The following is a 21,709-nucleotide window of genomic DNA, read 5'->3' as shown; positions in this document are numbered from 1 at the left end:
GAACATATAACTGGTGCACCCTACACCTTTGTGGCAGGATTGATCAAATCTTGGTTCACTCATCATATGGCTTGAGTATGTCATCAACAGACTTATAAATGCATTCTCATTTTCGTTTTATTGAAGTCTAATTCCTCCCCAAACTAAAAACATAAATAAGAACTGAGGAATCCATGAATTGATTCAAGTTAGATTCAGCATTTGTTCAAGGAAGTTCTGTAGGTGAGGCCCACTGACACTCCATGTCATCAGACGGATGCCCTTCTTTGGTTTGGGTGGTGTTCCTACGATTGCCACGGGGATGATGCTGGAGCCTTGAATCGGTATCATGTGAACTGGAGGGCCCCACCCATAGTCAACCTGGTTGAATCCCAGTCGACCCCATTCTGATATGAACATCGTTGTGTAGGCAAGGGGTGGTGCGAATGGGTCTACATCTCCTACAGAATTGCCATTTATCCACTTGGTGAATTCGATGGGCAGCATCGACTTGGACTCCTGTATGAGTTTCACAACCTCAGCATGCGAGGCCTGTGAAACTTTCTCACTAGAAACTGTAATTGTTACTGGAAAGAAACAGTTGCCATAGAAACCTTTCGGCAGTGGTGGGTGCAGGAGTTGACGAGCGTTTGCAAAGATCACCAGTGTGACTTTGGCATCCTTTTCTAAATTTATGGCTTTTGTCCTGCGGCTCCACATTCTAGCAGCTACTATTTCAAATGTGGAACAAGTTTGACCCGTCGACTCCTGGAACTCATGCTTTAGCTGATTGATTTGGTCTGGGGTAATGTCCATGGTCGCATGCTTTAGCTGGTAGTCTGGTAAGAACGGCAGTGGTGGTGGTGGGTTTGCCTTCCCAGTTGCATATACTTGTGGTGCCGTGGTTGCGAGTGCTTCTCTACACCATACTGGTGCAACACTGGGATGGTGCAAGCCTCTGGCCAACTCACCAACGGCGCTGAGGAACTGTGCAGCTCCCAGCCCATCACATATGCTGTGGCAGAAAATGAGCCCCATCACAAACCCTCCACATGTAAACTGGGTAACCTGAGAATGGAAAACCAAAGTTAAGCCATTAAGGTTATTACCACTTACAGACTTGTGCAACCCAGCAATGACTATGTTGTGATACTATCTAATGTTCAGCTAGTGAAGTGTTATAAAGAGGAGAGACTAAAGGTATCATTTACATCTTACACTGAACTGAAACTGGGAAATGAATCTTATATATGCGGATATATACCTGCATCAGCACCAGAGGGTCTAGATCATCGACTTCTGTGAGAAGATCTGGAAGGAGCTTTTCATGGTGGACCATTGGGATGTTGTCGAAATAATTGACAGCATCCATGCTGCAATCAGCAGATGCCTGAACAAACCAGAGGCCTTCTCCAGTACATGCAATCTGGAGCTCCCCCTGGCTTGATTCCTTGAGCCGCCCTGCAAGAGGATAATAGGGAACCAGTGCCTTGGATAAGGCTTCCCTAATAATCTCGGCAGGTTCATGGCCATGCCTAAATACATGCAATGTTCTAGCATTGCACCGCAGAACTGGCAATCTGTCGATGAATGAGAGATGGAGCGTACCAGTGGGTGTCTGCCCAGATGGCTGAACCATTCCACGAGCAGTTCTGGTTACAGAGAGAGTCATTTTGGCGACGGTGGGTGGAGTTGAGGTGTTGTTGGAAGAGGGGGCAAACTGTGTCTATGCATTTATAATCACCTGGCTCTTTCTTCGCAAGTGTTTTGAAGGTTATTTGGTTGAAGATAGATCAATATATATTTATTTTATCCCTGAAATGCTTGGCTTTGAAGAACATCTACGGGGTTCCTCTTGCTTGAAGCCTTGAAGTTGGCCATGAAATACTACATACTGTTTCTTACATGAACTCAAGCTAGCAGATAAAGCAACGTACCTAAGTTTTATATTGTCTCATAGGTCGGATTATCAAGTGCAGTTGTAAGATTTTACAAAGGGAATAAGAAAAATAACAAATCGATAGTGACTACTGAGTTTTGCCTTACTGGACTCAGTCTCTCTGAATCCGGAATCCTGATCAACTCCCCACATGGGGGAGAGCTGTTACCCTTCCCACATGGATTCTACTGTCCAAACAATATACAGACCACGAGTTAGGGCAATTAATGCACTATTGGATTGTTGTTTGATACCCCAATATAAACGATGAAATCCCCATATAGAGAGGTCACCATTTGGGAAGAAAATCCAAACTCGTCTGGTCTCTTCACCCTATGGAATCTGATTGCCTGATTGAACTAAGGAAGGGTTATTTTCAGCTGGTACAAAGCAGGGGAGCATTGAATAATAGCAGGTTAGAAGATCGTGTCATGGACACATTTTTCCTGAGGTTCACGTTCAATTGCCCGTGCGGTGTTTTCACACGGGTGTTTTCAGTTAATGCTTGAGCAACGCAAGCCTTATGCCATCTAAACCATCTTAGTATACAATAAAATTGATTTCATTTGCCAATATCGGTTATTATTGAAGCACAATGTGAGCTAATAACGGATTGATCGATCATCTCCATTCATTATTCTTTCAACTTCTCTTCAACTAAACATAGACACGTTTAAATTGAATGTTAACCACCTGAAACTACATACCTATAGTGACTCACAGTCGTGCCAATCGGGCATTTTATTAAAAAGTAGAGCAGTATGGAGCCGGGGAGGTCGAACCATGCCGGCCCAAATACGTAGAAACTGGCAGTCTATGGTCCAACCAGTCTGAAAAAATTGGTACAAACTCTGAAGTCAGAACTTCAGACAGTCGGGTCGAGCCGGCCCGAAAATACCATTTATCTCAAGGAACCGGAGCGTTAGGTCGAATCGTGTTCAGCCGGAGTCCACACTGTCACATACAGAAGAAGGGATGAGCTGAAATCCTTTTTACCCTTTCGCCGAAAATGGAGAAGAAGCTCAAATCCAGCCCTGTTTGAAATCTACGACACAAGTGGAACGGCTGAACAGGGGTGAGTTTGAGCTTAATTTGAGTTTTCTTCTGAGGATCGATCATGAGGAATCTGAGATGGGCAATGGACGCTGGATTTTGGGATCTGGACATGTCCACTCCCAGGGTTATTGATGGTGTCGCACGCCCTGTTCTTGGAGATCCTCTGCCTTTGGGTCTGTCGAGAGGGACCAGGCTTTCGAGGCCCAAGCAGATTGACTTTATGCAGCGCTTCATCTATATGCCATTCGTTCCTTCTTACGTTGGTGATCCTGCCAGTGACAGCCACGGCTTATCTCTGCAACGCGTTATCACCTTCCCTTTCCGTGAAAACTGGTATCTTCTTCCTCTTCAAAGACCCCTCACTTCCCACATTTTGTCCCGTATTACAAATTTCCGGTTGCATTTTCTTTTCATGTTTTCGTTCCCAGCTTCTGAATCAATGTAAGGTAGGAATTGACTTGTGAATGAATAATGGTGGAGCTTATTTTGAGTAGTTCTGGTGTTGCTTATGCCGTTGGAGTTTGTTTTAATTGATATTTGGGGTTTGAAGTTATGCAGGTTTGCTACTGCGTTGGTCCAGTTGAATTTGCAGAAATTAATATCTTCTGTAAAAGAATGGCAATCAAACAACACCATGGACTCGTCATGGTTGAGAAATATTGGGAGACTCCTCTGCAGTAAATCCATTTATGCTCGTGGTTTGTGCTCAGAATTCCTGATCACACCTGACACTACAGTTCTTGTGAGCTCAGACATACACGGTGAAAATAAGAGGCCTCGAAACAAGGCAGTTTTTAATCACAAGGCAAGGGCCTAAACCTATTCAATGTCAATACTTGTTAAATCCATTTTGATATCCCTCCCCTTCCCAAAACTAGAAAAAACAGTGTAATTGACCTTCAGATTTTTTTTTTAATTATTATTATTTTTCTGGTCTATGCATATGTGGTTGTCTTGTTTAATTTAATATTATTGTTGCTTCTACTGTGGTTGTCTTGTTTAATTTAATACTATTGTTGCTTCTACTTATCTGTTCAAGTATATGCATATTCTCTCCTCTCGGCCTGTGCTCTTTGCTACTCGGTGCTATCACTTATCAATCATCCTCTAAGATCATTTTTAAGTTGCCATTGTACTGTCATATGTGGTATGCAATTCTCATTTTATTTATTTATTTTTTTTTTTTGGTTTATGTCTTCATGGAGTTTTCTTTATCATAATTTGGGTTTACCTGACATGATTTTTCCCTTTTAACAGAATAGTATCATTGATATGCTGCATGACTATGTTTTGATTATTTACTCATTTGCAGTTTCCGTGGCATGATTTAACTGTTGAAGCAGTATGGCCTGATCTGTTTGTGGACAAGGTTGGTACTTATTGGGATGTGCCATTGTTGATGACAATTGATCTGGCTTCTCTTCCTTCTGACTCTGGCTTCAGCAATCACTTCACTGTACATTATAATGGTGGGGAGCCCAAGCAGTTTGATGGCGATCAGATTGGTCAGATACCTCCTACTTTACTCCCTGGGATTTGTGCCAAACATGCCTTCTCGATTAAAAAAGATGTGGACATCTGGAGAAATAAAGCAGGCAAATTGAAAATGGTGCAACCATATGACATCTTCCTGTCAGACCCTCACATTTCGGCATCAGGGATCATTGGTAAGATATGCTTCTACAGTCCCTCTTAATTCGGGTTTCCAATGTGACGTATTCTTTTGAATCTACAGTTTCATAGTTGATGAATTGGATAAGATAATTAAGTCATGATGATGATGGTAAAAAGTGGTCACCCTTGCTTGTGCTGACTAAACCTGGCTTTTATGCAAGAGCCTGCTGATCCAACGTTTTGCAGATCTCGGTGGTAGGAATCTCAAATGTACCCCCTTCCAAAGGAGAAAGTGTTTTCCTCTTTCTGTGAGGTCCCTAATTTCATGCATAGACCTTCTGCATACTTCTTAAAGCAGGCTTCCCATGATAAATTTAGTTAACTTGTTAAAGAAATAAAATTGATCGGCTGGTTAAGATCATTTAGCAAGGTGGTTTCCGGTATGGGTTGTCTTCTTTGCTTGGTTTGGTACTAGAAAATGTTAGCAAGGCCACCTGCATATGCTTCACACCTATTTGGATGTAGAAAGCACTGATTCCTCATATTATGTAATTTGTTGGATATGTTTTTTTGTCTTTCATAGTCCCTAGTTAAGGAATGATGCAAAATAATGGCAAAAACATGGGGAAATCAGACCAATGTATCAAGTATCGTATCGGGCCATCACCAATGAAGGTTAGACACCCCCAATACCAAACAGAAAAATAAAAAATGTCTTGCGTCGTATTGACCTGAGACACAGAGATGTCTTGACAACACCGCTACTGCAGCAGCAGAGCCACGGCCAGCAGCAGTCAGGCCATTGGCAGTTGGCAGATGACATTGGCACTGCAAAAAAGAAAAGGAGAAAAGAAAAGAGGAGGAGAAGAAGAAGGAATAGGAAGAAGAAAAGAAAAGGAAGAGGACTTACCTGGCCGCCGGTGCTCTGCTGCCAGTGTAAGTTGTATTCCTCGCTGCTGCGAGTCCCAATATATCAGTGTGTTTTATTTCGTCCATTTTGAAAAACATTGTACCTATGTTCTATAAGGTCATAAGACAAACACACAACACCTCTTCCTCTCTATCCCCCCTGAGAGGTTTTAAGATTTCTCATGCTAACCTATATACGGGACAGGAAGGAATTGCAAAATGGTGAAAAAGAGTGAAAATCTAAACACATGGACGTTTAGTGATGCAATCCGAGTGGAGCTGGCCCAAATCATATAAGAAAACCCCATCAAATGATGAGATCAAGGTCTCATAATTGACTGGTTATCAGAGTATCATGGGGCATGTTTGTACACAAAATTTGGGCCCAAAATGATCTTCCCACATGGCAGATATTAGGTCCGATCACCTAACTTCCTATACTCAAACCTACTTACTGCTTATTTAGGGTGTATTATGTTTCAACACAGTATTTCGCATGTCTTCTAAGCATATCTATGTATTTTTCAAGCGTTTCCATATGTACCTTAGTGTATCTTATGTCTTTCCTAATAATCTGTCCGATATCGATATTTTTTAACTTGAGTTGAGGCAATAATTGCGTACTATCCAGTGTACATGCAGACTACATTCTTATTTTCCAGGAATTCCAAACTTGTTGGTGCCTCTTAGCGTCCTAACGTTTTTTTCAGACACCTGATACCACATTTAATCTCACTAAATGCCTACATTTCTTACACAAACAGGTACTGTGGTAACTGCATCTTTTGGAGACAATTCAGTGAGATCACAAGGAAAAGATGCAGTGCTGGGCCCTGGGGGTTTCAGTCTATACTCCCCTGGGAAAAAGTCTGCCCTTTTGGCAGATTTATTCGCATCTGTTTCCTATACAGCTCAGCATGGCCACTTTCAAAGACTCTTCTTGGATCTTACCCGGTTACATGCACGCCTGGATTTCCTGTCAGGTTCAAAATTTATAGCTGGGGCGGCACGTCTAGCACAAGATCTTTATCATTCTCAACCAACTAATTTGGAGGCAGTTCAAGCAATTTGCCCAGATGTCACCCTTTCTCTTCAACAACAGGTACATTTTTTTTCCCCCAGAAAATGGGTCCTCAGTAGGCTGTGGCAACTTTATTATGTTCAACAAAACTCTAGGTGTGCAATCTCATAAGCAATGTAGGTAAATGTGAATTGAGAAGGCGTGCATTAAGTTTGCTGCATCATGCCACCAATACCAAATGAATTTGCTGAGGTGTGTCCTGCTCTGGCCAATTAAGTAATGGCAAATGTTGCATTGATTATTATACTAATAAATGTTAATTATTGAAACTGCCATTGTCTGGACACCTTTTGAAATTGAGGATGTGCAATTTTCTTACTAATCCCTGTAGGATGTATTACTCTTAAACATATTTATGTTGGATCTCCTTTGTGTTTTATTTTATATTTTAGTAGTGATATATTTATTAGTAGATAAAAGGAGAAATAGTACAATTTAAGAAAGGCAGGAACAAAAATTTTCTCAGGAAACCATAAAGTGACGAACAATACTATTGGAATTGTGTCTACATCTATAAATGAATTGGTTATTCATAATTATGATTGTATAACATTAACAGGTTGGTCATTGTCCATGGGTTTTCACCTTAAATCTTTTCATGACTAGAGATAGAACTGGACATTCTGTTTATATGGTCATCACATTGTGTGTATTTATGAATGGTGATTCAGGGATACAAATGTGAGTGTACATATTTTTTTTATATTGAATTTGATCACATGAGAACTTTGAATAAGATATGTTATTTGAGAGTAAGATTCTCATTGGTAGTTTTCGATTGGTCTCCAGACCTGAGAGGTCCTTATCATTGCAGCCATGCTTTACACGTTTGATGTACTAAGGGTTGATGTCCCTCAGACTATATATTGGTGCATTGGATTCATGGTGCTTGACTGTTGATAAAAGAGATGCTTGATAAGGAATCCACTTTCATATTGGGTGAATATCAAAGATAGAAGTATCTAGACATGATTGGATGAAAATCCGGACCTTGCGTTGCATTTTGTAAAATGTTTAAGAAGTTTTCTAAAGTATTAATAGTTATTGATATTTATTTTCCAAAATACTCAGTTGGAAGTTCAAATTATCTATATGAAATTTCGACAAACATAAGTCATATGGTTATGATTTTCAAACCTAGAAGTTTATCATGTGATATTGTTAAGTGGAGAGACTAAGTTGACTACTACAACTTTGGGAGGAATAAGAGTTATATCCACTCGTGATGCACTTATTGGTAGATGTATTTAATTGAGAATTGTCGACATTATCCAATTGCCATCTATAGTGAATTTCCCATTGGCATTATACATTTTCCTAATGTCAGAGACCGAAGATTGTAGATACAACAAAATTATTAAATATAAGAAGAGAGAGATTCAATAGTTAATAAAGTAATTAATAATTAGGATTGCAATTTAATAAGATTAACTAATGTTTAATCATATATTATTTTACTTATTATGGGAATGAAAATGAGGATGTAAAGGTTTGTGAAACCTTAAATATATTTTCTTTTTGCTTTTATTTCTTTTCAAATATTTATTATAATATATGAGGATAATGTTAAAGAAGAGAGGAATCGACTTTGACAAAGTCATAGGCATGGTTCAAGGTTTCGACTGATACCATCGAAATTTTCCACATTTCCATGGTATCCCAGGACTCTGATACCAAATACCATGTGTCTTTTAAAAGTCATTGGTTTCAATTAGTATTGACCAAAATTCTCACATTTCGACTGAAATGTGGGAATTTTCGAGTGGACCAATTGGTTTGACCCTTTGGGTTGAACCAGCCTTTATAAAACCTTATTCTTAAATGGAAAACCAAGCCTTCTTATTTCAAAATTTCGGTCTTCTCCCAATATTTCTTTTCTATGAAGTGGGAAACTTAAGAAAACACTCAAGATTTTGCCAAATCTTCATTATAAGCTTGGATCTTGCACATTCATAGCAAATCTACCTAAGGAAGGGAGCTTGGACCAAAAAAGTAAATCCCATCTTCCCTAAAATCATTTTTTTTTTAGAGAATATGCTTGGACACTACTTTAGAATTGACTGTTTGGTGTTGACTTTTGATTGTTGACGGTTGACTGTTGACTATTGAGACTTGAGATATAACTCACAATTATGTAATGTTATTATTTATTTTGAATCCTTTACATTATATTTTATTTGTTTTCAACTTTGAATCATATATTTCACATTTTTAGTTAGTAACTTATATATGTACTTGTGTAGTATAGTTGCAGTTAACGACTCAACGAACATTAGCAAACTTTGGTTAACACCACAAGTATGACTTTAGGTCTTTTTTTCCATATAATTTTTTATGTGAATGTGTTAGAAATGTCTAAAATAGGACGTACACAAAAAATCGGGCAAAAAAAAAAACAATTTGGAGGTTGAAACCAAAGTCTCCACAAAATCGGGAAAATTTTCCTAGTTTTCTCGAAATTTTTCAGATTTTGATCGAAATTTCGGTCTGCTCAAGGGTCGAAACCCGATATTTTGAATCTTGGTTGTAGGAGACCTAAGTCATGAGTGATATAACAAAAAAAAGTGATGAGTTTGAGAACCTGAAAATATTAGGTTATCTGAGAATACCTCTCACAACTTTAGCTTTGTGATTTAGAAGTCGGAAAGAATATCATATCTTATCTCATAAACAAAATTGATTTCTTTGAATTGGATTTTGTCTAAGTGTTGTCACTATTAATTGTTGTGTACCTCTACTGTTGTATCAGAGAAAAATCATAATTCCTTAGAAGTGTTGCATTGTGACATTCAAGGTAACTGTTCTTCCAATTCATATGTTGGTTGTATGGTTTTGGAATCCCATTTTCAGGATTGGGTTGCTCTAATATCAGATTTGATGGTATATCAAGGTGCAATGGAAATTAAATTTTGTTTTCTAGTCACATTAGAATTCAATATCAAACCATTTGCAGGGATAGATCCATTGCATTGATTGGGAGAATAGTTACATTGAGTGTTACAAGTGCAACACCTTTAAGGAATTGTAGATTTTCTCAAATATTGTGGCAAAGTTATGCAACAATCAACAGTGATAATGCTTACCAAAACACTCTTAAACTAGTAAGAGAAATCAATTTTTCTTACAGAGAGAAAAGAGGGTCTTTCTTTTCAAAATTCTAAAGCCGAGAGGTAGTTGTGAGTATTTATCTGAGAAAACAATTGTCATTTTTTTCTTCAAATCCTTGTGATTACGCATAGTTAGGTGTCATCAAAGAAAAATGAACAAGCCTTATAGCATTCAAAGCATTCATGACTTTGGTCTCCAATTACTTTATTACAGTTGATTCCTCTCTCCATCATTATCCTTATATTATAATATATATTTGAAAAGGGATAAAAACATGTAAGGTTTTACAAACCTTTACATCATCTCCATTACTGTAATATAAAAAATTGTATATGATTAAACATCAATTAACCTAATTAAATAATAAAATTACAATCTTAGTAATTAATCATTTTTATTAATTATTGAATCTCTCTTATATTTAATGATTTTTCTATATGTACAATCCTCGACTTTTGACACTAGAAAAAATTTATGATCCCAATGGAAAATCCACTTTGAATATCACTTTGAAAATGTCAATAATTTTCAATTAAAAACATTTACTAATAAGTGGATATTATTCTTATTCCTTTAAAAGTTGTAGTAGTCATCCATCGACTCGGTCTTTCCACTTAATAATATCACATGACAAACTTCTAATTATGGAGTAATAATTGTCATGACCCAGGTTTGTTAGAATGTCATATAGAGAATCTGAACTTCCGATTGGGTGTTTCAAAACATTGTGAAAAATATACAAATATCAATACATATTAATACTTTTGTAAACATTTTATAAAATGCAACACTGGAGCTTGATTTTCATCCAATTATGTCCAAATACTTTCTTTAATATTTACCTATTTGAAGTGGATTCCTTGTTGAACATCTCTTTCATCCGTAGTTAAATACCATGAATCCAGTGCACCGATATATAGTTCAAGGTGCATCAACCGTTGGTATACCAAAACATATAATGCTTGGTTGCTAATGATAAAGACATCTTAAGTCTGGAGACCAATAAAAAACTATCAATGAGAATTCTATGCTCAAACAATTGACAATATTCCATTCAAGATTCTCATGTGATCAAATTCAATGTATACAAAATATGTACACTTACACTTGTGACCCCGAATCAATATTCATGAGTACACATAATGCAGTGACTGTATAAATAGAATGCCCACGTATGTCTCTAATCATAAAAAGAGTTAAGGCGAAAACCTATAACAACTTGTTAATGTCATGCAATCATAATCATACACAATTTATTTATGGATTTGATGGACATAAATCCAACATTCTCCCACTTAGACATCAAATCCAATTACCTATGTATTTCAATTCCATGTTCTCAACATGCCTTTCAAATATATTTTGTGACAATTTTTTTGTCTTGGGATCTGATAAATTATTCACAGAGTCAACGTTAGCTAAAGCTTCATCACTAGGGCGTATGATTTCTCTGATGAGATGATACTACGCTCCACATGCTTGTTACATGATGAGCTATAAGTTCCTTTGCCTACACAATAGCTCCTTAATTGTCACTAAATAATTGTATGGGGTTCTTCACCAGCTCAAGGACCACTTCCAGTTAAGTCAAGAATTTTCTCAACCAAACTTCCGCTATGGCTGCTTCACAAGTTGTCAAATACTCATTTCTGTTGTGGAATCAGCTTTTGATTTTTGTTTGGCACTCTTCCAAGTAATCGCTTCACCACCAAAAGCAAAAACCATCCCAAATGTGATTTTTTTTTTTAGTTTGAAAATGTGAGTCTGTATAACCCAAAACCGACAACTGGTCACAACTAGACTAAGAAATAGTCCTTGGTTCTTCTCAAATATTTAACTATATTCTTGACATCTATGCAGTGTTCCTATCAAGGATTTAACTGATATTGTTTCACAATGCCTACAACTAGCATATAGCTGGTCTAGTATGCAATCATTGCATACATGAGACTCCCTACAGCTGATGCATAGGGAATTCTCCTCGCGGCCTCAATATTTTTAATAATTTGAGGACACTGTGACTTAGATAATGTAACTCCATGCTTGAAAGGAACATTTTCCCTATTTGGAATCTTGCAGGTTAAACCTTATCAATATAGTTGGACTGTGACAAGCCTAACATTATATTCTTGTGATCTCTCACAACTTTATGCCAAGGATGTAACTGGCTTCACCAAGGTCTTTTATCGAGAAATTAGTAGACAACCACCACCTTTACAGATGTCAGCATGCCCATATCATTCCCATCGAGTAATATATCATCCACATATAGGATCAGAAAACAAAATGCACTCCCACTCATCTTTATATAAACACATGGCTCACCCATGTTTTGTTCAAATCTAAACAATCTGATTGTCTAATTAAAACCGATGTTCCAACTCCTAGAGGATTGTTTGAGACCATAAATAGATCTCATCAACTTGCATACTCTAGTTTAGACAAATCTTTCTAGTTTCTCATAGAGGTATTTTCATCAAAATATCCATTTAGAAATGTGCTTTGCACATCAATTTGCCTGATCTCAATATACTATATATGTATATTCCTGGTCTTGTGATTGGGAGAAAATTATGGAGTTTTTTGATGCACTGCTGCACTGACACCTGTTTCTTATTTCTATCTCATACGACTTTGGAAGAAGTCTTTAAATGCTTCCCATGACAGAAGTAACAAAAACTCTTTGCTGAACCTGAATGACAACCATTTGGGGCTACACCAAATTTTGAACTCCGTGGTTCCTTCAGGAATTTCCTGAGCCACTTGGCCAACAAGCCGAGTTCTCATGAAGTTTCCAGCAAACTAAACTCCCCTTTTTGTGGTTCTACACTGAGTCAGCTAAGTTCTTGTTGAAGAAAATCCTATGATTTCATTCATATATTCTGGATTTATTTAAATGGAGTAGCTTGGCCTTGTGAGGTCTCTAATGAATCGTCATGATGGCTCTATGAGGGGAGGGTGGAATGAGATCTTTGGATATAAAGCAACCCTTTTTGTTGCTGACTATATATTTGTGAGCTGGTATTTTTTATTTGCTTATACTTGCCTCTATTATTGGTGGTCCAAATAGAATGCCATTTAATTGGTTGTCCAGAGCATTTACCCAACTGAAGTGTCATTCTTTCGATGTCTTGGGTGAAAATTCAATATCTACCATATATAGGTCTATGATAATATTGTTTTGTAATATGTTTATTAGTTGTTGCACTGTTGACTTTTGCTTATTTTCTGAGGAACGTTTTGGGTGTTTTGCCCCTTTGCATTGTAGATTGGAGGGCCTTTCAGCGTTCGAGTTGATTCAAGGCTTGGATTGGATTTGAACAACAAAGGCTGGAATGCCCATGTACATGAGTCGGTTTTTGCCATTGAATTTGCTTTACAAGATCTTGGTTCAGCAAAGGCCTTGCTATGGTATTCCACAAAACATCGAGAAGCCATGGTCGAGCTCCGGTTCTTCGAGACATAAGCATGAAATCTGATATCTTATTTCCTCTGGATCAACAACATCTCTACTCGTTCTAGGAATTTCTAACTACCAGTTTCTTAAGAAATGATTAGTATATATATTCCATCCATACATCATTCCTCCATATTTCAAATTTTTTTTCCTTTTAGTTGGTGCTTCATGCGAACACGGAGTAGCGTCTCCTCCCTCCCCTACCCTATGTTTCTTTTGACCTCAAAATGTATTTCCTTTATCTATCTCAATTTCCTGATATTGTAATTTGAAATGATTTTTTTCTTTTTGGGGGGAAAAGGACAGGTATGCGAGCGTAATACTTAGGAATAAGGTATGTTAATGGGATTTTAACTGTTAGATGAAACATAAGAAATCTCATTCTTTCATGTGGCGAGGTCTTACAAAACCTATCCAATATTGTTGTTTCATGGTACTACTCCCTCAACCACGACCCTTTCTCCGGCAAGTGTGTCGCATCACCGCCGCTGGCAAGTTCAAACATTCTTGCAACACCGGCAGAGGCTCCAAAAGTTTCGGTCACAGGGAGTCTACCAAGCTTCAGTCCAGCAGTTGGTTTATCGTCGGAAATGGCAAAGGCCATATTGCAATTCTGACCATGACCCCTTCTCTGTGTTCCTTGCCATGATGGCTTTGTTGATCACGCCGTTGAAATCACCTCCTCTAAAACTCCAGTTGCAACCACCTCCGGGCCGACACTGTCTTTGAAATTACTCCTTCGGAAACCACCGCAGAAGAAATCACTCCCCCAGAAACTACGGTCGTTGAAATCACTCCCCTAGAAACCACCGCCGTCAAAGTCACTCCTCTGGAAACCACTGTTGTCGAAATGACTCCTCCGGAAACCACCGCTGAAACCATTCCCCTAGAAGCCTCAGCGGGAACCGCTACTATAACCACCATTGCTACAATCTCTCTGGGAACCATTGCGCTTGAAATTGCTGATGGAATTGTTGCTCATAGTAAACCCTCCGAACAAAGAGACGGCTAATAAATCCGACCCTTGCTTGCCTAAAAATCCATGGTTAAAATTCCCCTTCTTTGGGTTCATCGCCATGATTGCTTCACTGATCACGCTTATGTTTGATTTTGTTGGAAATCAGTTTTATGAGAGGAAACAGGAGCACGAGAACAGACTAGTGATTGATGAAGTCGGATTGGGGGGGTCTTTGGAAACGATTTCCAATGCTGGAATCATTCCGGTGACCGCGGACTAATTGGGTATGGGCAACGTCGATGACTACCTTGGTCATGGTGGCCAGGAGCGCTGGGTCTTTCAGAATGGGCATCTGCTCCATCAACGGCGGCAGTGGTTGTTCGATATCAACATGCATGGAGTCGGAACTGGTGTCAGTGCCAGTGCCTTGGTGTCGGTGCCGATGCCAGATAAGGGAATTGAGCGGCCAAGGGTGATCCGGGACATGGCATAGGAGAGGATTGGAAAGCTCATCGGAGATGGATCCATGACCGGAGTTCGCTTTCTCCAACTAGATCTGGTAAAAGGAATCACTTTCCGACAAGAAGAGAGAGAAGGAGAAAGAGGAAAGGTGTAGCAACCATGGATTGAAAATTTGTATGTCTTCTTTCCATCTAACTGTTTAATTCAAATTGATCAAATCCTACGATCAAAATCCCGCTAGTATTCCTAATTCCTAAGTACTACGCTAGCATACCGATCCCTCTCCTTTTTTTTTTTCCTTCTAAGGCTGGATTTGTTTCCTGGAGAAAATCGTGTAAGGCTTCGTCTTTCCCGCATAGAAATGATCGGACCTCTGCAAGATATTCAGGTGAAACTCTGACCTGTATCTGAACTCATTGGCTGTTCTAGATACCATAGTGAAACATTAATCAGCATTCCACAGCTTCAGCCAATCAGCCCAGTCAATCAGGATGGATATGGTTCCTCGGGCATGGCTCAAAATATGCAAATAGGGCATGCACATGTGATATTGCGTACTTGGATGATCCAACGGTCCATATCTTCTCACCAAAAAACCCATCCATGAGAGGGTTTCGACCCAAACCCGAGCAGTTTTAATGGGAAAATCCTCTTCTCCCCAAATCCCGTCATTGGTGGCTGAACGCTGCCGAAGCTAGACATTTTCCTATTTGAAAGAGCACCATTGCATCTTCCATCAACCCAATGTGGCAACAAGCTTGACCCACAACCAAGTACCTGCATCCCTTGAAAAATAAATAAATAAATAATTGAGCATCCCAATAACCAGATTAATCTTGATCAAGTCTAAGTCTCCTTATTGAGTTTATATATATATATATATATATTCTATCATCTTCGAAATAACGGCACCACTCCAATGATTCCTGCTCAACTCCCATATCAATGGTCGAATTTTGATATACTCAACACTATTTTGTAAAAAGGAACATAAAATAGGAAATTTTATCTTACAAAAACAGGTAAATGCATGAGGAACAAGGAAGTACCCCCATTGCCCGCCCTTCTCCTAGCTCTTGCAAATTTCAGCCGTGACCTTCTTCAAGTTCGAAACAGAGAAGCATTTGAAAGTAGGGTCTCTATATCTGTCGAGTCAGAGTGGAGGAACTTAAGACTTTTTTTTGGGGAGGTTGAATGGGAGAAGACTTTACGATTAAGACTACTCGGGTTTGTGTCACAAACTTCTCATGAATGAGGTTTTGGGAAAGAAATTATGAATCGTTGGATCATCCAAGTACAGATATCACATGGGCGGGTCCCTATAAGCACTATCCAGACGATGCCCTCTATGGAGAAGAGCCAATCCCTCCCCTCCAGCGGTCCCACGTCCCACACACCGTTCTTTGTATTTGCTCTCACCAATCGTAACCTGCCAACGCGTCTCTTACCTTTTCCTTGTTATCGTTATCACTGCAAAACTTTTCTCTGTTCTGGCTCAATCACTGTAAATCGAATCTTAACCTTTTTTGTTTTTTGTTTTTTGGTTTTTGTCCAATCACTGTAAATCGAATCTTAAATAAAATGTGGTGGATGCACAATTTCCCAACATAAATTGAGACACGCATGGAACGATGATGATGAGGATGAGGATGAGGATGAGGATGAGGATGATGCCAGAAAGAGGAAAGTGGCCTTCAAAATCATCGCAACATAATAATTGGTTGATTCATTCATTCCCGTCTAAAATCTGAAAAGATTCTCAAAAATTGACCTCAACATGGCTCCGGCGAGAAGTTGCCGGATTAAGATTCGACGGTATCTCTCACGCACACATACTGACAACTGACAAGACAGTAAGTACACTGTCCGTCATTGATTTCAGTATCGCAGTGGGACCCCTTTCACCTTCCTCCGCTAATGCTAACAGGTGTGGATAAAAATCCTCTACAATTCTCATCTCATGTAATTTTGGATAATACTCCCTATAGAAGTCGACACATGGATATTTCGGATTGAATGATTTAGATTAACCCTCCAATGAAACAACTCAAAACCGTGGTTCTCCAGCTTAAATTGAACTGAATCGACTATACAAACCCAATCGATTCAGGTTTTAATTCAAAACCTAAGTGATGTCTATCCATTCTCTCTCTCTCTCTCTCTCTCTCTCTCTCTCTCTCTCTCTGTTACGTCTCTCCCTCTCTACCCTAACTTGCATCTTCTTGGGTTAGGACTCACCCCAAGAAGGAAAGGATTGAGAGGAAGAAGAAACAGATCGGTTCTCGTTTAGGGTTTCCAAATATTTCCCCATAATAGTGGTCTCTAGAAGTTGGAAAATTACTTGGACATTAACCAGGAAGAGAGCGAATCAAAAATGTTTGCAAAGAAGGGGAAACATAGGAACCCTTGCAAAATCGATAAGCAACAAGCTTGGTCTTAATGGAGGCTCCGTTTTGTTCTCTTCTATACCTTCTGGCTGGGGAAGGAAGGAGAGAGGTTGAAGTAGGGTTTTGGAGGAAAGGGAAGATCTTCTTGCTTTTCCTGCATAACCCAAATCAAGCCTAACTGGAAAACCTTAGATCTGAATATACCTAATTTCTGATATGATATTGTGAAGGAATTGAGATGGAAGCTGGGAGAAAGGGTAATGGTGATCGTTTTGAAACAACCTGGTTTGCAGGTTTTGAAACCATGTAATATTTTGCTATAAGTATCAAGGAATCAAAGCTCAGTTGGAAGAGACCATGGCTCCTTTACATCTAATTGGAGATCTGTCCGCCAGTGTTGCTATTTGGAACTGAGCTACTTCTTTAGTACGGCGAATAAGTGTTGCCTTCGTCCCAAGAGCCAAACATTTTCCCTTCTTTCCTCTCAAAGAAGCAGACAAGAACTGATTAATGTCTAAGTTGTCGATTAAAGATTTCCACCCCAATGCAAACAAAGAAGCCAATGTGTTGGCATTTCATGGAAAATTAAAAACTTTGTGCTTAAGTTGCTCTCTAATACTTTGAAACTTTATAACATTGTAACAAGAAGAGAGGCAGGATAATTCTTTGCTCTCTTTGTGCTCTCTCTCTCTCTCTCAAGAATAAAAGTGAGGAATTCTTCGCTCTCTCTTAATAAAAGAAAATTGTTTCAAGAAGGACACGTCAAGAAGATCAAGAAGAGAGGCAAGGCAATTTTCTTTGATCTACTCTCTCTCTCTCTCTCTCTTCTCTCTCTCTCTCTCTCTCTCTCAGAGGAAAGTGTGGAATTCTTTGCTTTTTCTCAAGAAGAGAAGATTGTTTCACGAAGTACACATCAAGAAGATCGAGAAGAGAGGTAGGGCAATTTTCAAACCATTGGGTTTGAATAGTCGACTCGGCACAGTTTAAGCTGGAGAACCACAGTTTGGGATTGTTTCACTGGAGGATTAATCTGAACCGTTCAATCCGGTATGTCCATGTGTTGACCTCTGCAAGAGGTATTGTACAAAATTGCATGAGATAGGAATTGCAGAGGATTTTTATCCGGCGTATGTGGTTCTTCCAGTCTTTCTTCCGAAAACGATGATGACGCCTCCTTCGAGATTCCCCAGTCCCTCACAACGAGAGGTTTCGGAAACCGAAGAAACAGAGATCGTTCCATCATCCTCATCCTCATCCTCATCTTCGTCTTCCACCTTCAGAGACTTCAGAGCACTCGATGACCGTAAGAAGTCTGGTCTTCATCGCTGCAAAACTGCCCCTGCCATGGCAGTTGTACGAGACCTTAGGCAGCACCAAACCCAGATGCAAAAACCTCAGTTGGCTTCCAATTCCATCATCATCAAGCAATCCATCATCTTCCTCATCATTTATCTCTCTCTGGGTGTACTAATCTATTCCTTTAATCGAGACTACTTCTCCGGCCTTGAGACCCATCCCATCGTTGACGCTCTCTACTTCTGCATCGTCACCATGTGCACAATTGGGTACGGCGACATCGCCCCATTGACGCCCGCCACCAAATTGTTCGCTTGCGCCTTCGTACTCGTGGGTTTCGGCTTCGTAGATATATTACTAAGTGGGATGGTTAATTACGCGCTAGACTTGCAGGAGAACATGATCTTGACCAGCCTACGCGCCAGTGCCGGAGCAGGTAATGGCGCCGGCACCGGGAGATTCTCGGCCAAGAAGTACATTTTTGACTTGGAGAAGGGGAGGATGAGGATCAGGATGAAGGTGGGCTTGGCACTCGGGGTCGTAGTGTTGTGCATTGGTACAGGGACTATGATCTTGTATTTCGTGGAGGATATGGGGTGGATCGATTCTGTTTATTTGTCGGTTATGTCAGTTACGACTGTTGGTTACGGCGATAGAGCCTTCAAGACTCTGCCTGGGAGGCTCTTGGCCTCTGTTTGGCTTCTCTTCTCCACACTGGCGGTGGCACGGGCGTTCCTTTTTCTGGCGGAGGCCAGGATTGATAAGAGGCACCGTAGAATCACCAATTGGGTTTTGCATCGGGACATCACTGTTCAGGACTTGCTTGCCGCCGATATCAATCACCATGGTTTCATCAGGTTGGCTCCTCTGCTTTTTGTTCTTATTCATTCCTGCTATCACCTAATCTCTCTTTCTCTCTCTCTCTCTCTCTCTCTGGATTTTCTATCTTTTGTCTTGATTCTTTTTCCTTATTCTTTACTGATTAGTAGATCACAGCCCAATTCGAGAAATAAGAACTATTTATTGAACTAAATAATTGACGGATTAGCTTTTTATTTGCTGAAAGGAAAAGTGAATCTGTTCTAGAGGTTCTTGATTCTTTCTTCTTCTTCTTCTTTTTTATGTCATTTTTCAGTAAATCAGAGTATGTTATCTACAAGCTAAAAGAGATGGGAAAGATAGAAGAGAAAGATATATTGCAGATCTGCAATCAGTTCAGGAAGCTTGACCCCAATAACTCAGGGAAGATAACGCTGCCCGATCTCTTGGAGAGTTATAGATGACATGGAAAACTTGATAAGACGTTTGTGGGACAGGATTTCATCATGAATGCGGAAAACCATGTCCCATACTTTTTTTGTGGTAAGGATGTCCCATACTGGGAGGGACGTGAAGGGCCTCTCTCTCTGTTTTTGGTCGTTGAAAAGGGCCTCTCACCGTAAATTTGCTGGTGTAAATGAATAGATGTTGTATCTAGCACGAATACGTAGAAATTTATAATGCGATTTTGGATTATGAGAGAGAGAGAGAACGAACGGATGAGCTTTCACGAAGGGAATTATCCAATCCAAGGGTGGTAGGCAATTAATCATTCTTATAATAAAAAGGGGTCGTTTACCCAGTGTTGGTAACTTTATGGATAGTTTGATCACATAATTCGTTACAAAGTTTTTCTACTGAAAGGCGGTTCTCTTTTCTTCTTCTTCTTCTACTTCTTCTTCTTCTTCTTTTTCTTTTCTTTTCTTTTTTTTTCTTTTATTGTTTAGTTATTTTTTGAGTTGGTTCTACTTATAAATACTAACTCATTTGAAACATCTTGTAAAGCTAAATGTGGTTCATCTGATAAATAAAGTAAATAGCACATGTTAAGTGTTGATTCAAGAATCACAAAAATCGAGATGGGTAACCAAGTAGTTTTCTAAAAAATCTTAAAAATAAATACGATTCAACTGAAACACTCTCTATGGACTCATTGTCAAACCCAAAATAAAACTCTAATGAATTATGTAACCAAATACATCCTTAAAATCCCACAACTGTCACATTATATATCTTATGTGACTCAAAAGTTATGGGTAAGTGTATAGGTAGACTGCTTGGTCTGTTGCTCACATCACATTTTTACCTTATTGGAGTTTTGTATATGATAAATAGAACTTAAAAATCTGAGGTTATGAGAGTGTGTACAATAGTGATCGGAGTTATGTATGCTTTAATGGTCATACACCATTTTCTCAATCCACAAGCATGTACATGCAACATTTTCTCAATCCTATCTTTGTACTAATTTCATCAAAAAATAAAAGATAAAAAGACAAAAAATTATGCGCAATCATGCACACAACCATTAGATAAGGGAAACATTTACCTGATTATTTTTTTTTTGAAAAATCCGATGGATTGGAAGAAAGCTCAAACTCATATTGCACCATTTTTGGAGATTCGACCTTGCCTGGAAAAGTTAAAAGTAGGATTAAAATCCACTCCAATAGTCCAATGTATTATTTTCTAAAAGTTTATCAATCAATCCAGCTCATAAACCGTTGAAACACCAACACCTGTCTTTTATTATTCCATAAATGCCTTCTTTATTCATCTTTTTAAATGACAACTGATAGATGAGACTTCAACTAACCAATGGAAAACTTCTATCAATCAACCACATAGCAGGAGGACTCTATACTAACCGGCTCAATTCATTCCAAACAGAAAAAGCCCATAAACCCTAACATGGTCTTTGATTAGCTCACTTTACCAACATATGTGTACCTCATTTTGAATGTGATGAAACTCCGCTGAAAGACCACGACGAAGCTTAATTAATAACATCACTGTGAAAGCCTAGTTGTAAGGAAAAGAGTGAACAAGTGGATTCTATACAAACACCGTATAAGGGAAAATCAATTGGCAAGTGACAATTCTTTTATCACAATATCCTGTGACCAAAGTTCAAGAGATCAGAATCGGTACTGGAGTTCAATTCCGATCTGTATCATCTTGGATTGGCCAAAATCGGCCGATTCCTTCAAACCAATCCACTTTATACCTTAAGATTTTTGAGCATATTCCTAAATCAAATACGAGGTTACATGTTTAATTAGCATTCCAAAATCAGATAAACCTCCTTTTTCTATCACTAACTTATTAATTATTATTAGTATTAATTAAATCATCTTATTATCTTTCTTTCCAATACAATTAACATATTATTATATGGCTTCACCATGCCATTCTAGGAAATATGAATTAATTAATTATTTCAACTTTTCTTGTGGGTGGGGTAAGAGAACAATATCACATGACACTGATGAGAACAAATTAATAAAGGATAATATCTCGTGTAGAAAGGTTCTGTCAAATCATAATTCCAATTAATTAATAGAGAACACGTACATCTTTTGAGTTAAGTTTAGACAGGCAGCATGATTATTGTTTAGTGTCTCATATGATATCATCATCTATA

The 21,709-nt window shown here is 38.8% G+C and overlaps 3 protein-coding genes and 1 long non-coding RNA gene across 4 annotated transcripts; 2 read left to right on the top strand and 2 right to left on the bottom strand.

The window, feature by feature from the left end:
- Window positions 1-92: 92 nt before the first annotated feature.
- Window positions 93-1,875, bottom strand: LOC122057551 (acyl transferase 5). Its single transcript, XM_042619687.1, has 2 exons — window positions 1,244-1,875; window positions 93-1,047 (listed from the first exon to the last, which is right to left on the bottom strand). Exons 1-2 carry the CDS (start codon window positions 1,649-1,651, stop codon window positions 184-186), a joined length of 1,272 nt encoding a protein of 423 aa, XP_042475621.1. The 5' UTR covers window positions 1,652-1,875; the 3' UTR covers window positions 93-183.
- Window positions 1,876-2,860: 985 nt separating this feature from the next.
- On the top strand, window positions 2,861-13,417 carry LOC122058170 (protein TRIGALACTOSYLDIACYLGLYCEROL 4, chloroplastic). The gene is made up of 5 exons (XM_042620703.1): window positions 2,861-3,307; window positions 3,533-3,779; window positions 4,287-4,641; window positions 6,262-6,599; window positions 12,955-13,417. The coding sequence occupies exons 1-5, from the start codon at window positions 3,036-3,038 to the stop codon at window positions 13,150-13,152; spliced, it is 1,410 nt and encodes a 469-aa protein (XP_042476637.1). The 5' UTR covers window positions 2,861-3,035; the 3' UTR covers window positions 13,153-13,417.
- Window positions 13,418-13,503: 86 nt separating this feature from the next.
- Window positions 13,504-15,734, bottom strand: LOC122058171. The gene is made up of 2 exons (XR_006133698.1): window positions 15,613-15,734; window positions 13,504-15,340 (listed from the first exon to the last, which is right to left on the bottom strand). It is a non-coding gene; the product is annotated as an uncharacterized LOC122058171 (long non-coding RNA).
- Window positions 15,735-16,695: 961 nt separating this feature from the next.
- Window positions 16,696-19,928, top strand: LOC122058095 (two-pore potassium channel 5-like). Its single transcript, XM_042620560.1, has 2 exons — window positions 16,696-19,103; window positions 19,382-19,928. The coding sequence occupies exons 1-2, from the start codon at window positions 18,112-18,114 to the stop codon at window positions 19,527-19,529; spliced, it is 1,140 nt and encodes a 379-aa protein (XP_042476494.1). The 5' UTR covers window positions 16,696-18,111; the 3' UTR covers window positions 19,530-19,928.
- Window positions 19,929-21,709: the final 1,781 nt, after the last annotated feature.

Source organism: Macadamia integrifolia, chromosome 12 (genome assembly GCF_013358625.1).
Source record: "Macadamia integrifolia cultivar HAES 741 chromosome 12, SCU_Mint_v3, whole genome shotgun sequence".
Lineage (NCBI taxonomy): Eukaryota > Viridiplantae > Streptophyta > Magnoliopsida > Proteales > Proteaceae > Macadamia > Macadamia integrifolia.
This window is presented reverse-complemented; position numbering and strand designations above follow the sequence as displayed.

What these genes read in the sequence shown, in the direction of transcription:
- LOC122057551 (XM_042619687.1), bottom strand. Translation starts at nt 1,651, where the DNA reads ATGACTCTCTCTGTAACCAGAACTGCTCGTGGAATGGTTCAGCCATCT. An exon ending in ACCCTCTGGTGCTGATGCAG is followed by an intron (nt 1,048 to 1,243) that starts GTATATATCCGC and finishes TTCCATTCTCAG; the next exon opens with GTTACCCAGTTTACATGTGG.
- LOC122058170 (XM_042620703.1), top strand. Translation starts at nt 3,036, where the DNA reads ATGAGGAATCTGAGATGGGCAATGGACGCTGGATTTTGGGATCTGGAC. An exon ending in AGGCAGTTTTTAATCACAAG is followed by an intron (nt 3,780 to 4,286) that starts GCAAGGGCCTAA and finishes ACTCATTTGCAG; the next exon opens with TTTCCGTGGCATGATTTAAC. An exon ending in TTCGGCATCAGGGATCATTG is followed by an intron (nt 4,642 to 6,261) that starts GTAAGATATGCT and finishes TTACACAAACAG; the next exon opens with GTACTGTGGTAACTGCATCT.
- LOC122058095 (XM_042620560.1), top strand. Translation starts at nt 18,112, where the DNA reads ATGATGACGCCTCCTTCGAGATTCCCCAGTCCCTCACAACGAGAGGTT. An exon ending in AATCACCATGGTTTCATCAG is followed by an intron (nt 19,104 to 19,381) that starts GTTGGCTCCTCT and finishes GTCATTTTTCAG; the next exon opens with TAAATCAGAGTATGTTATCT.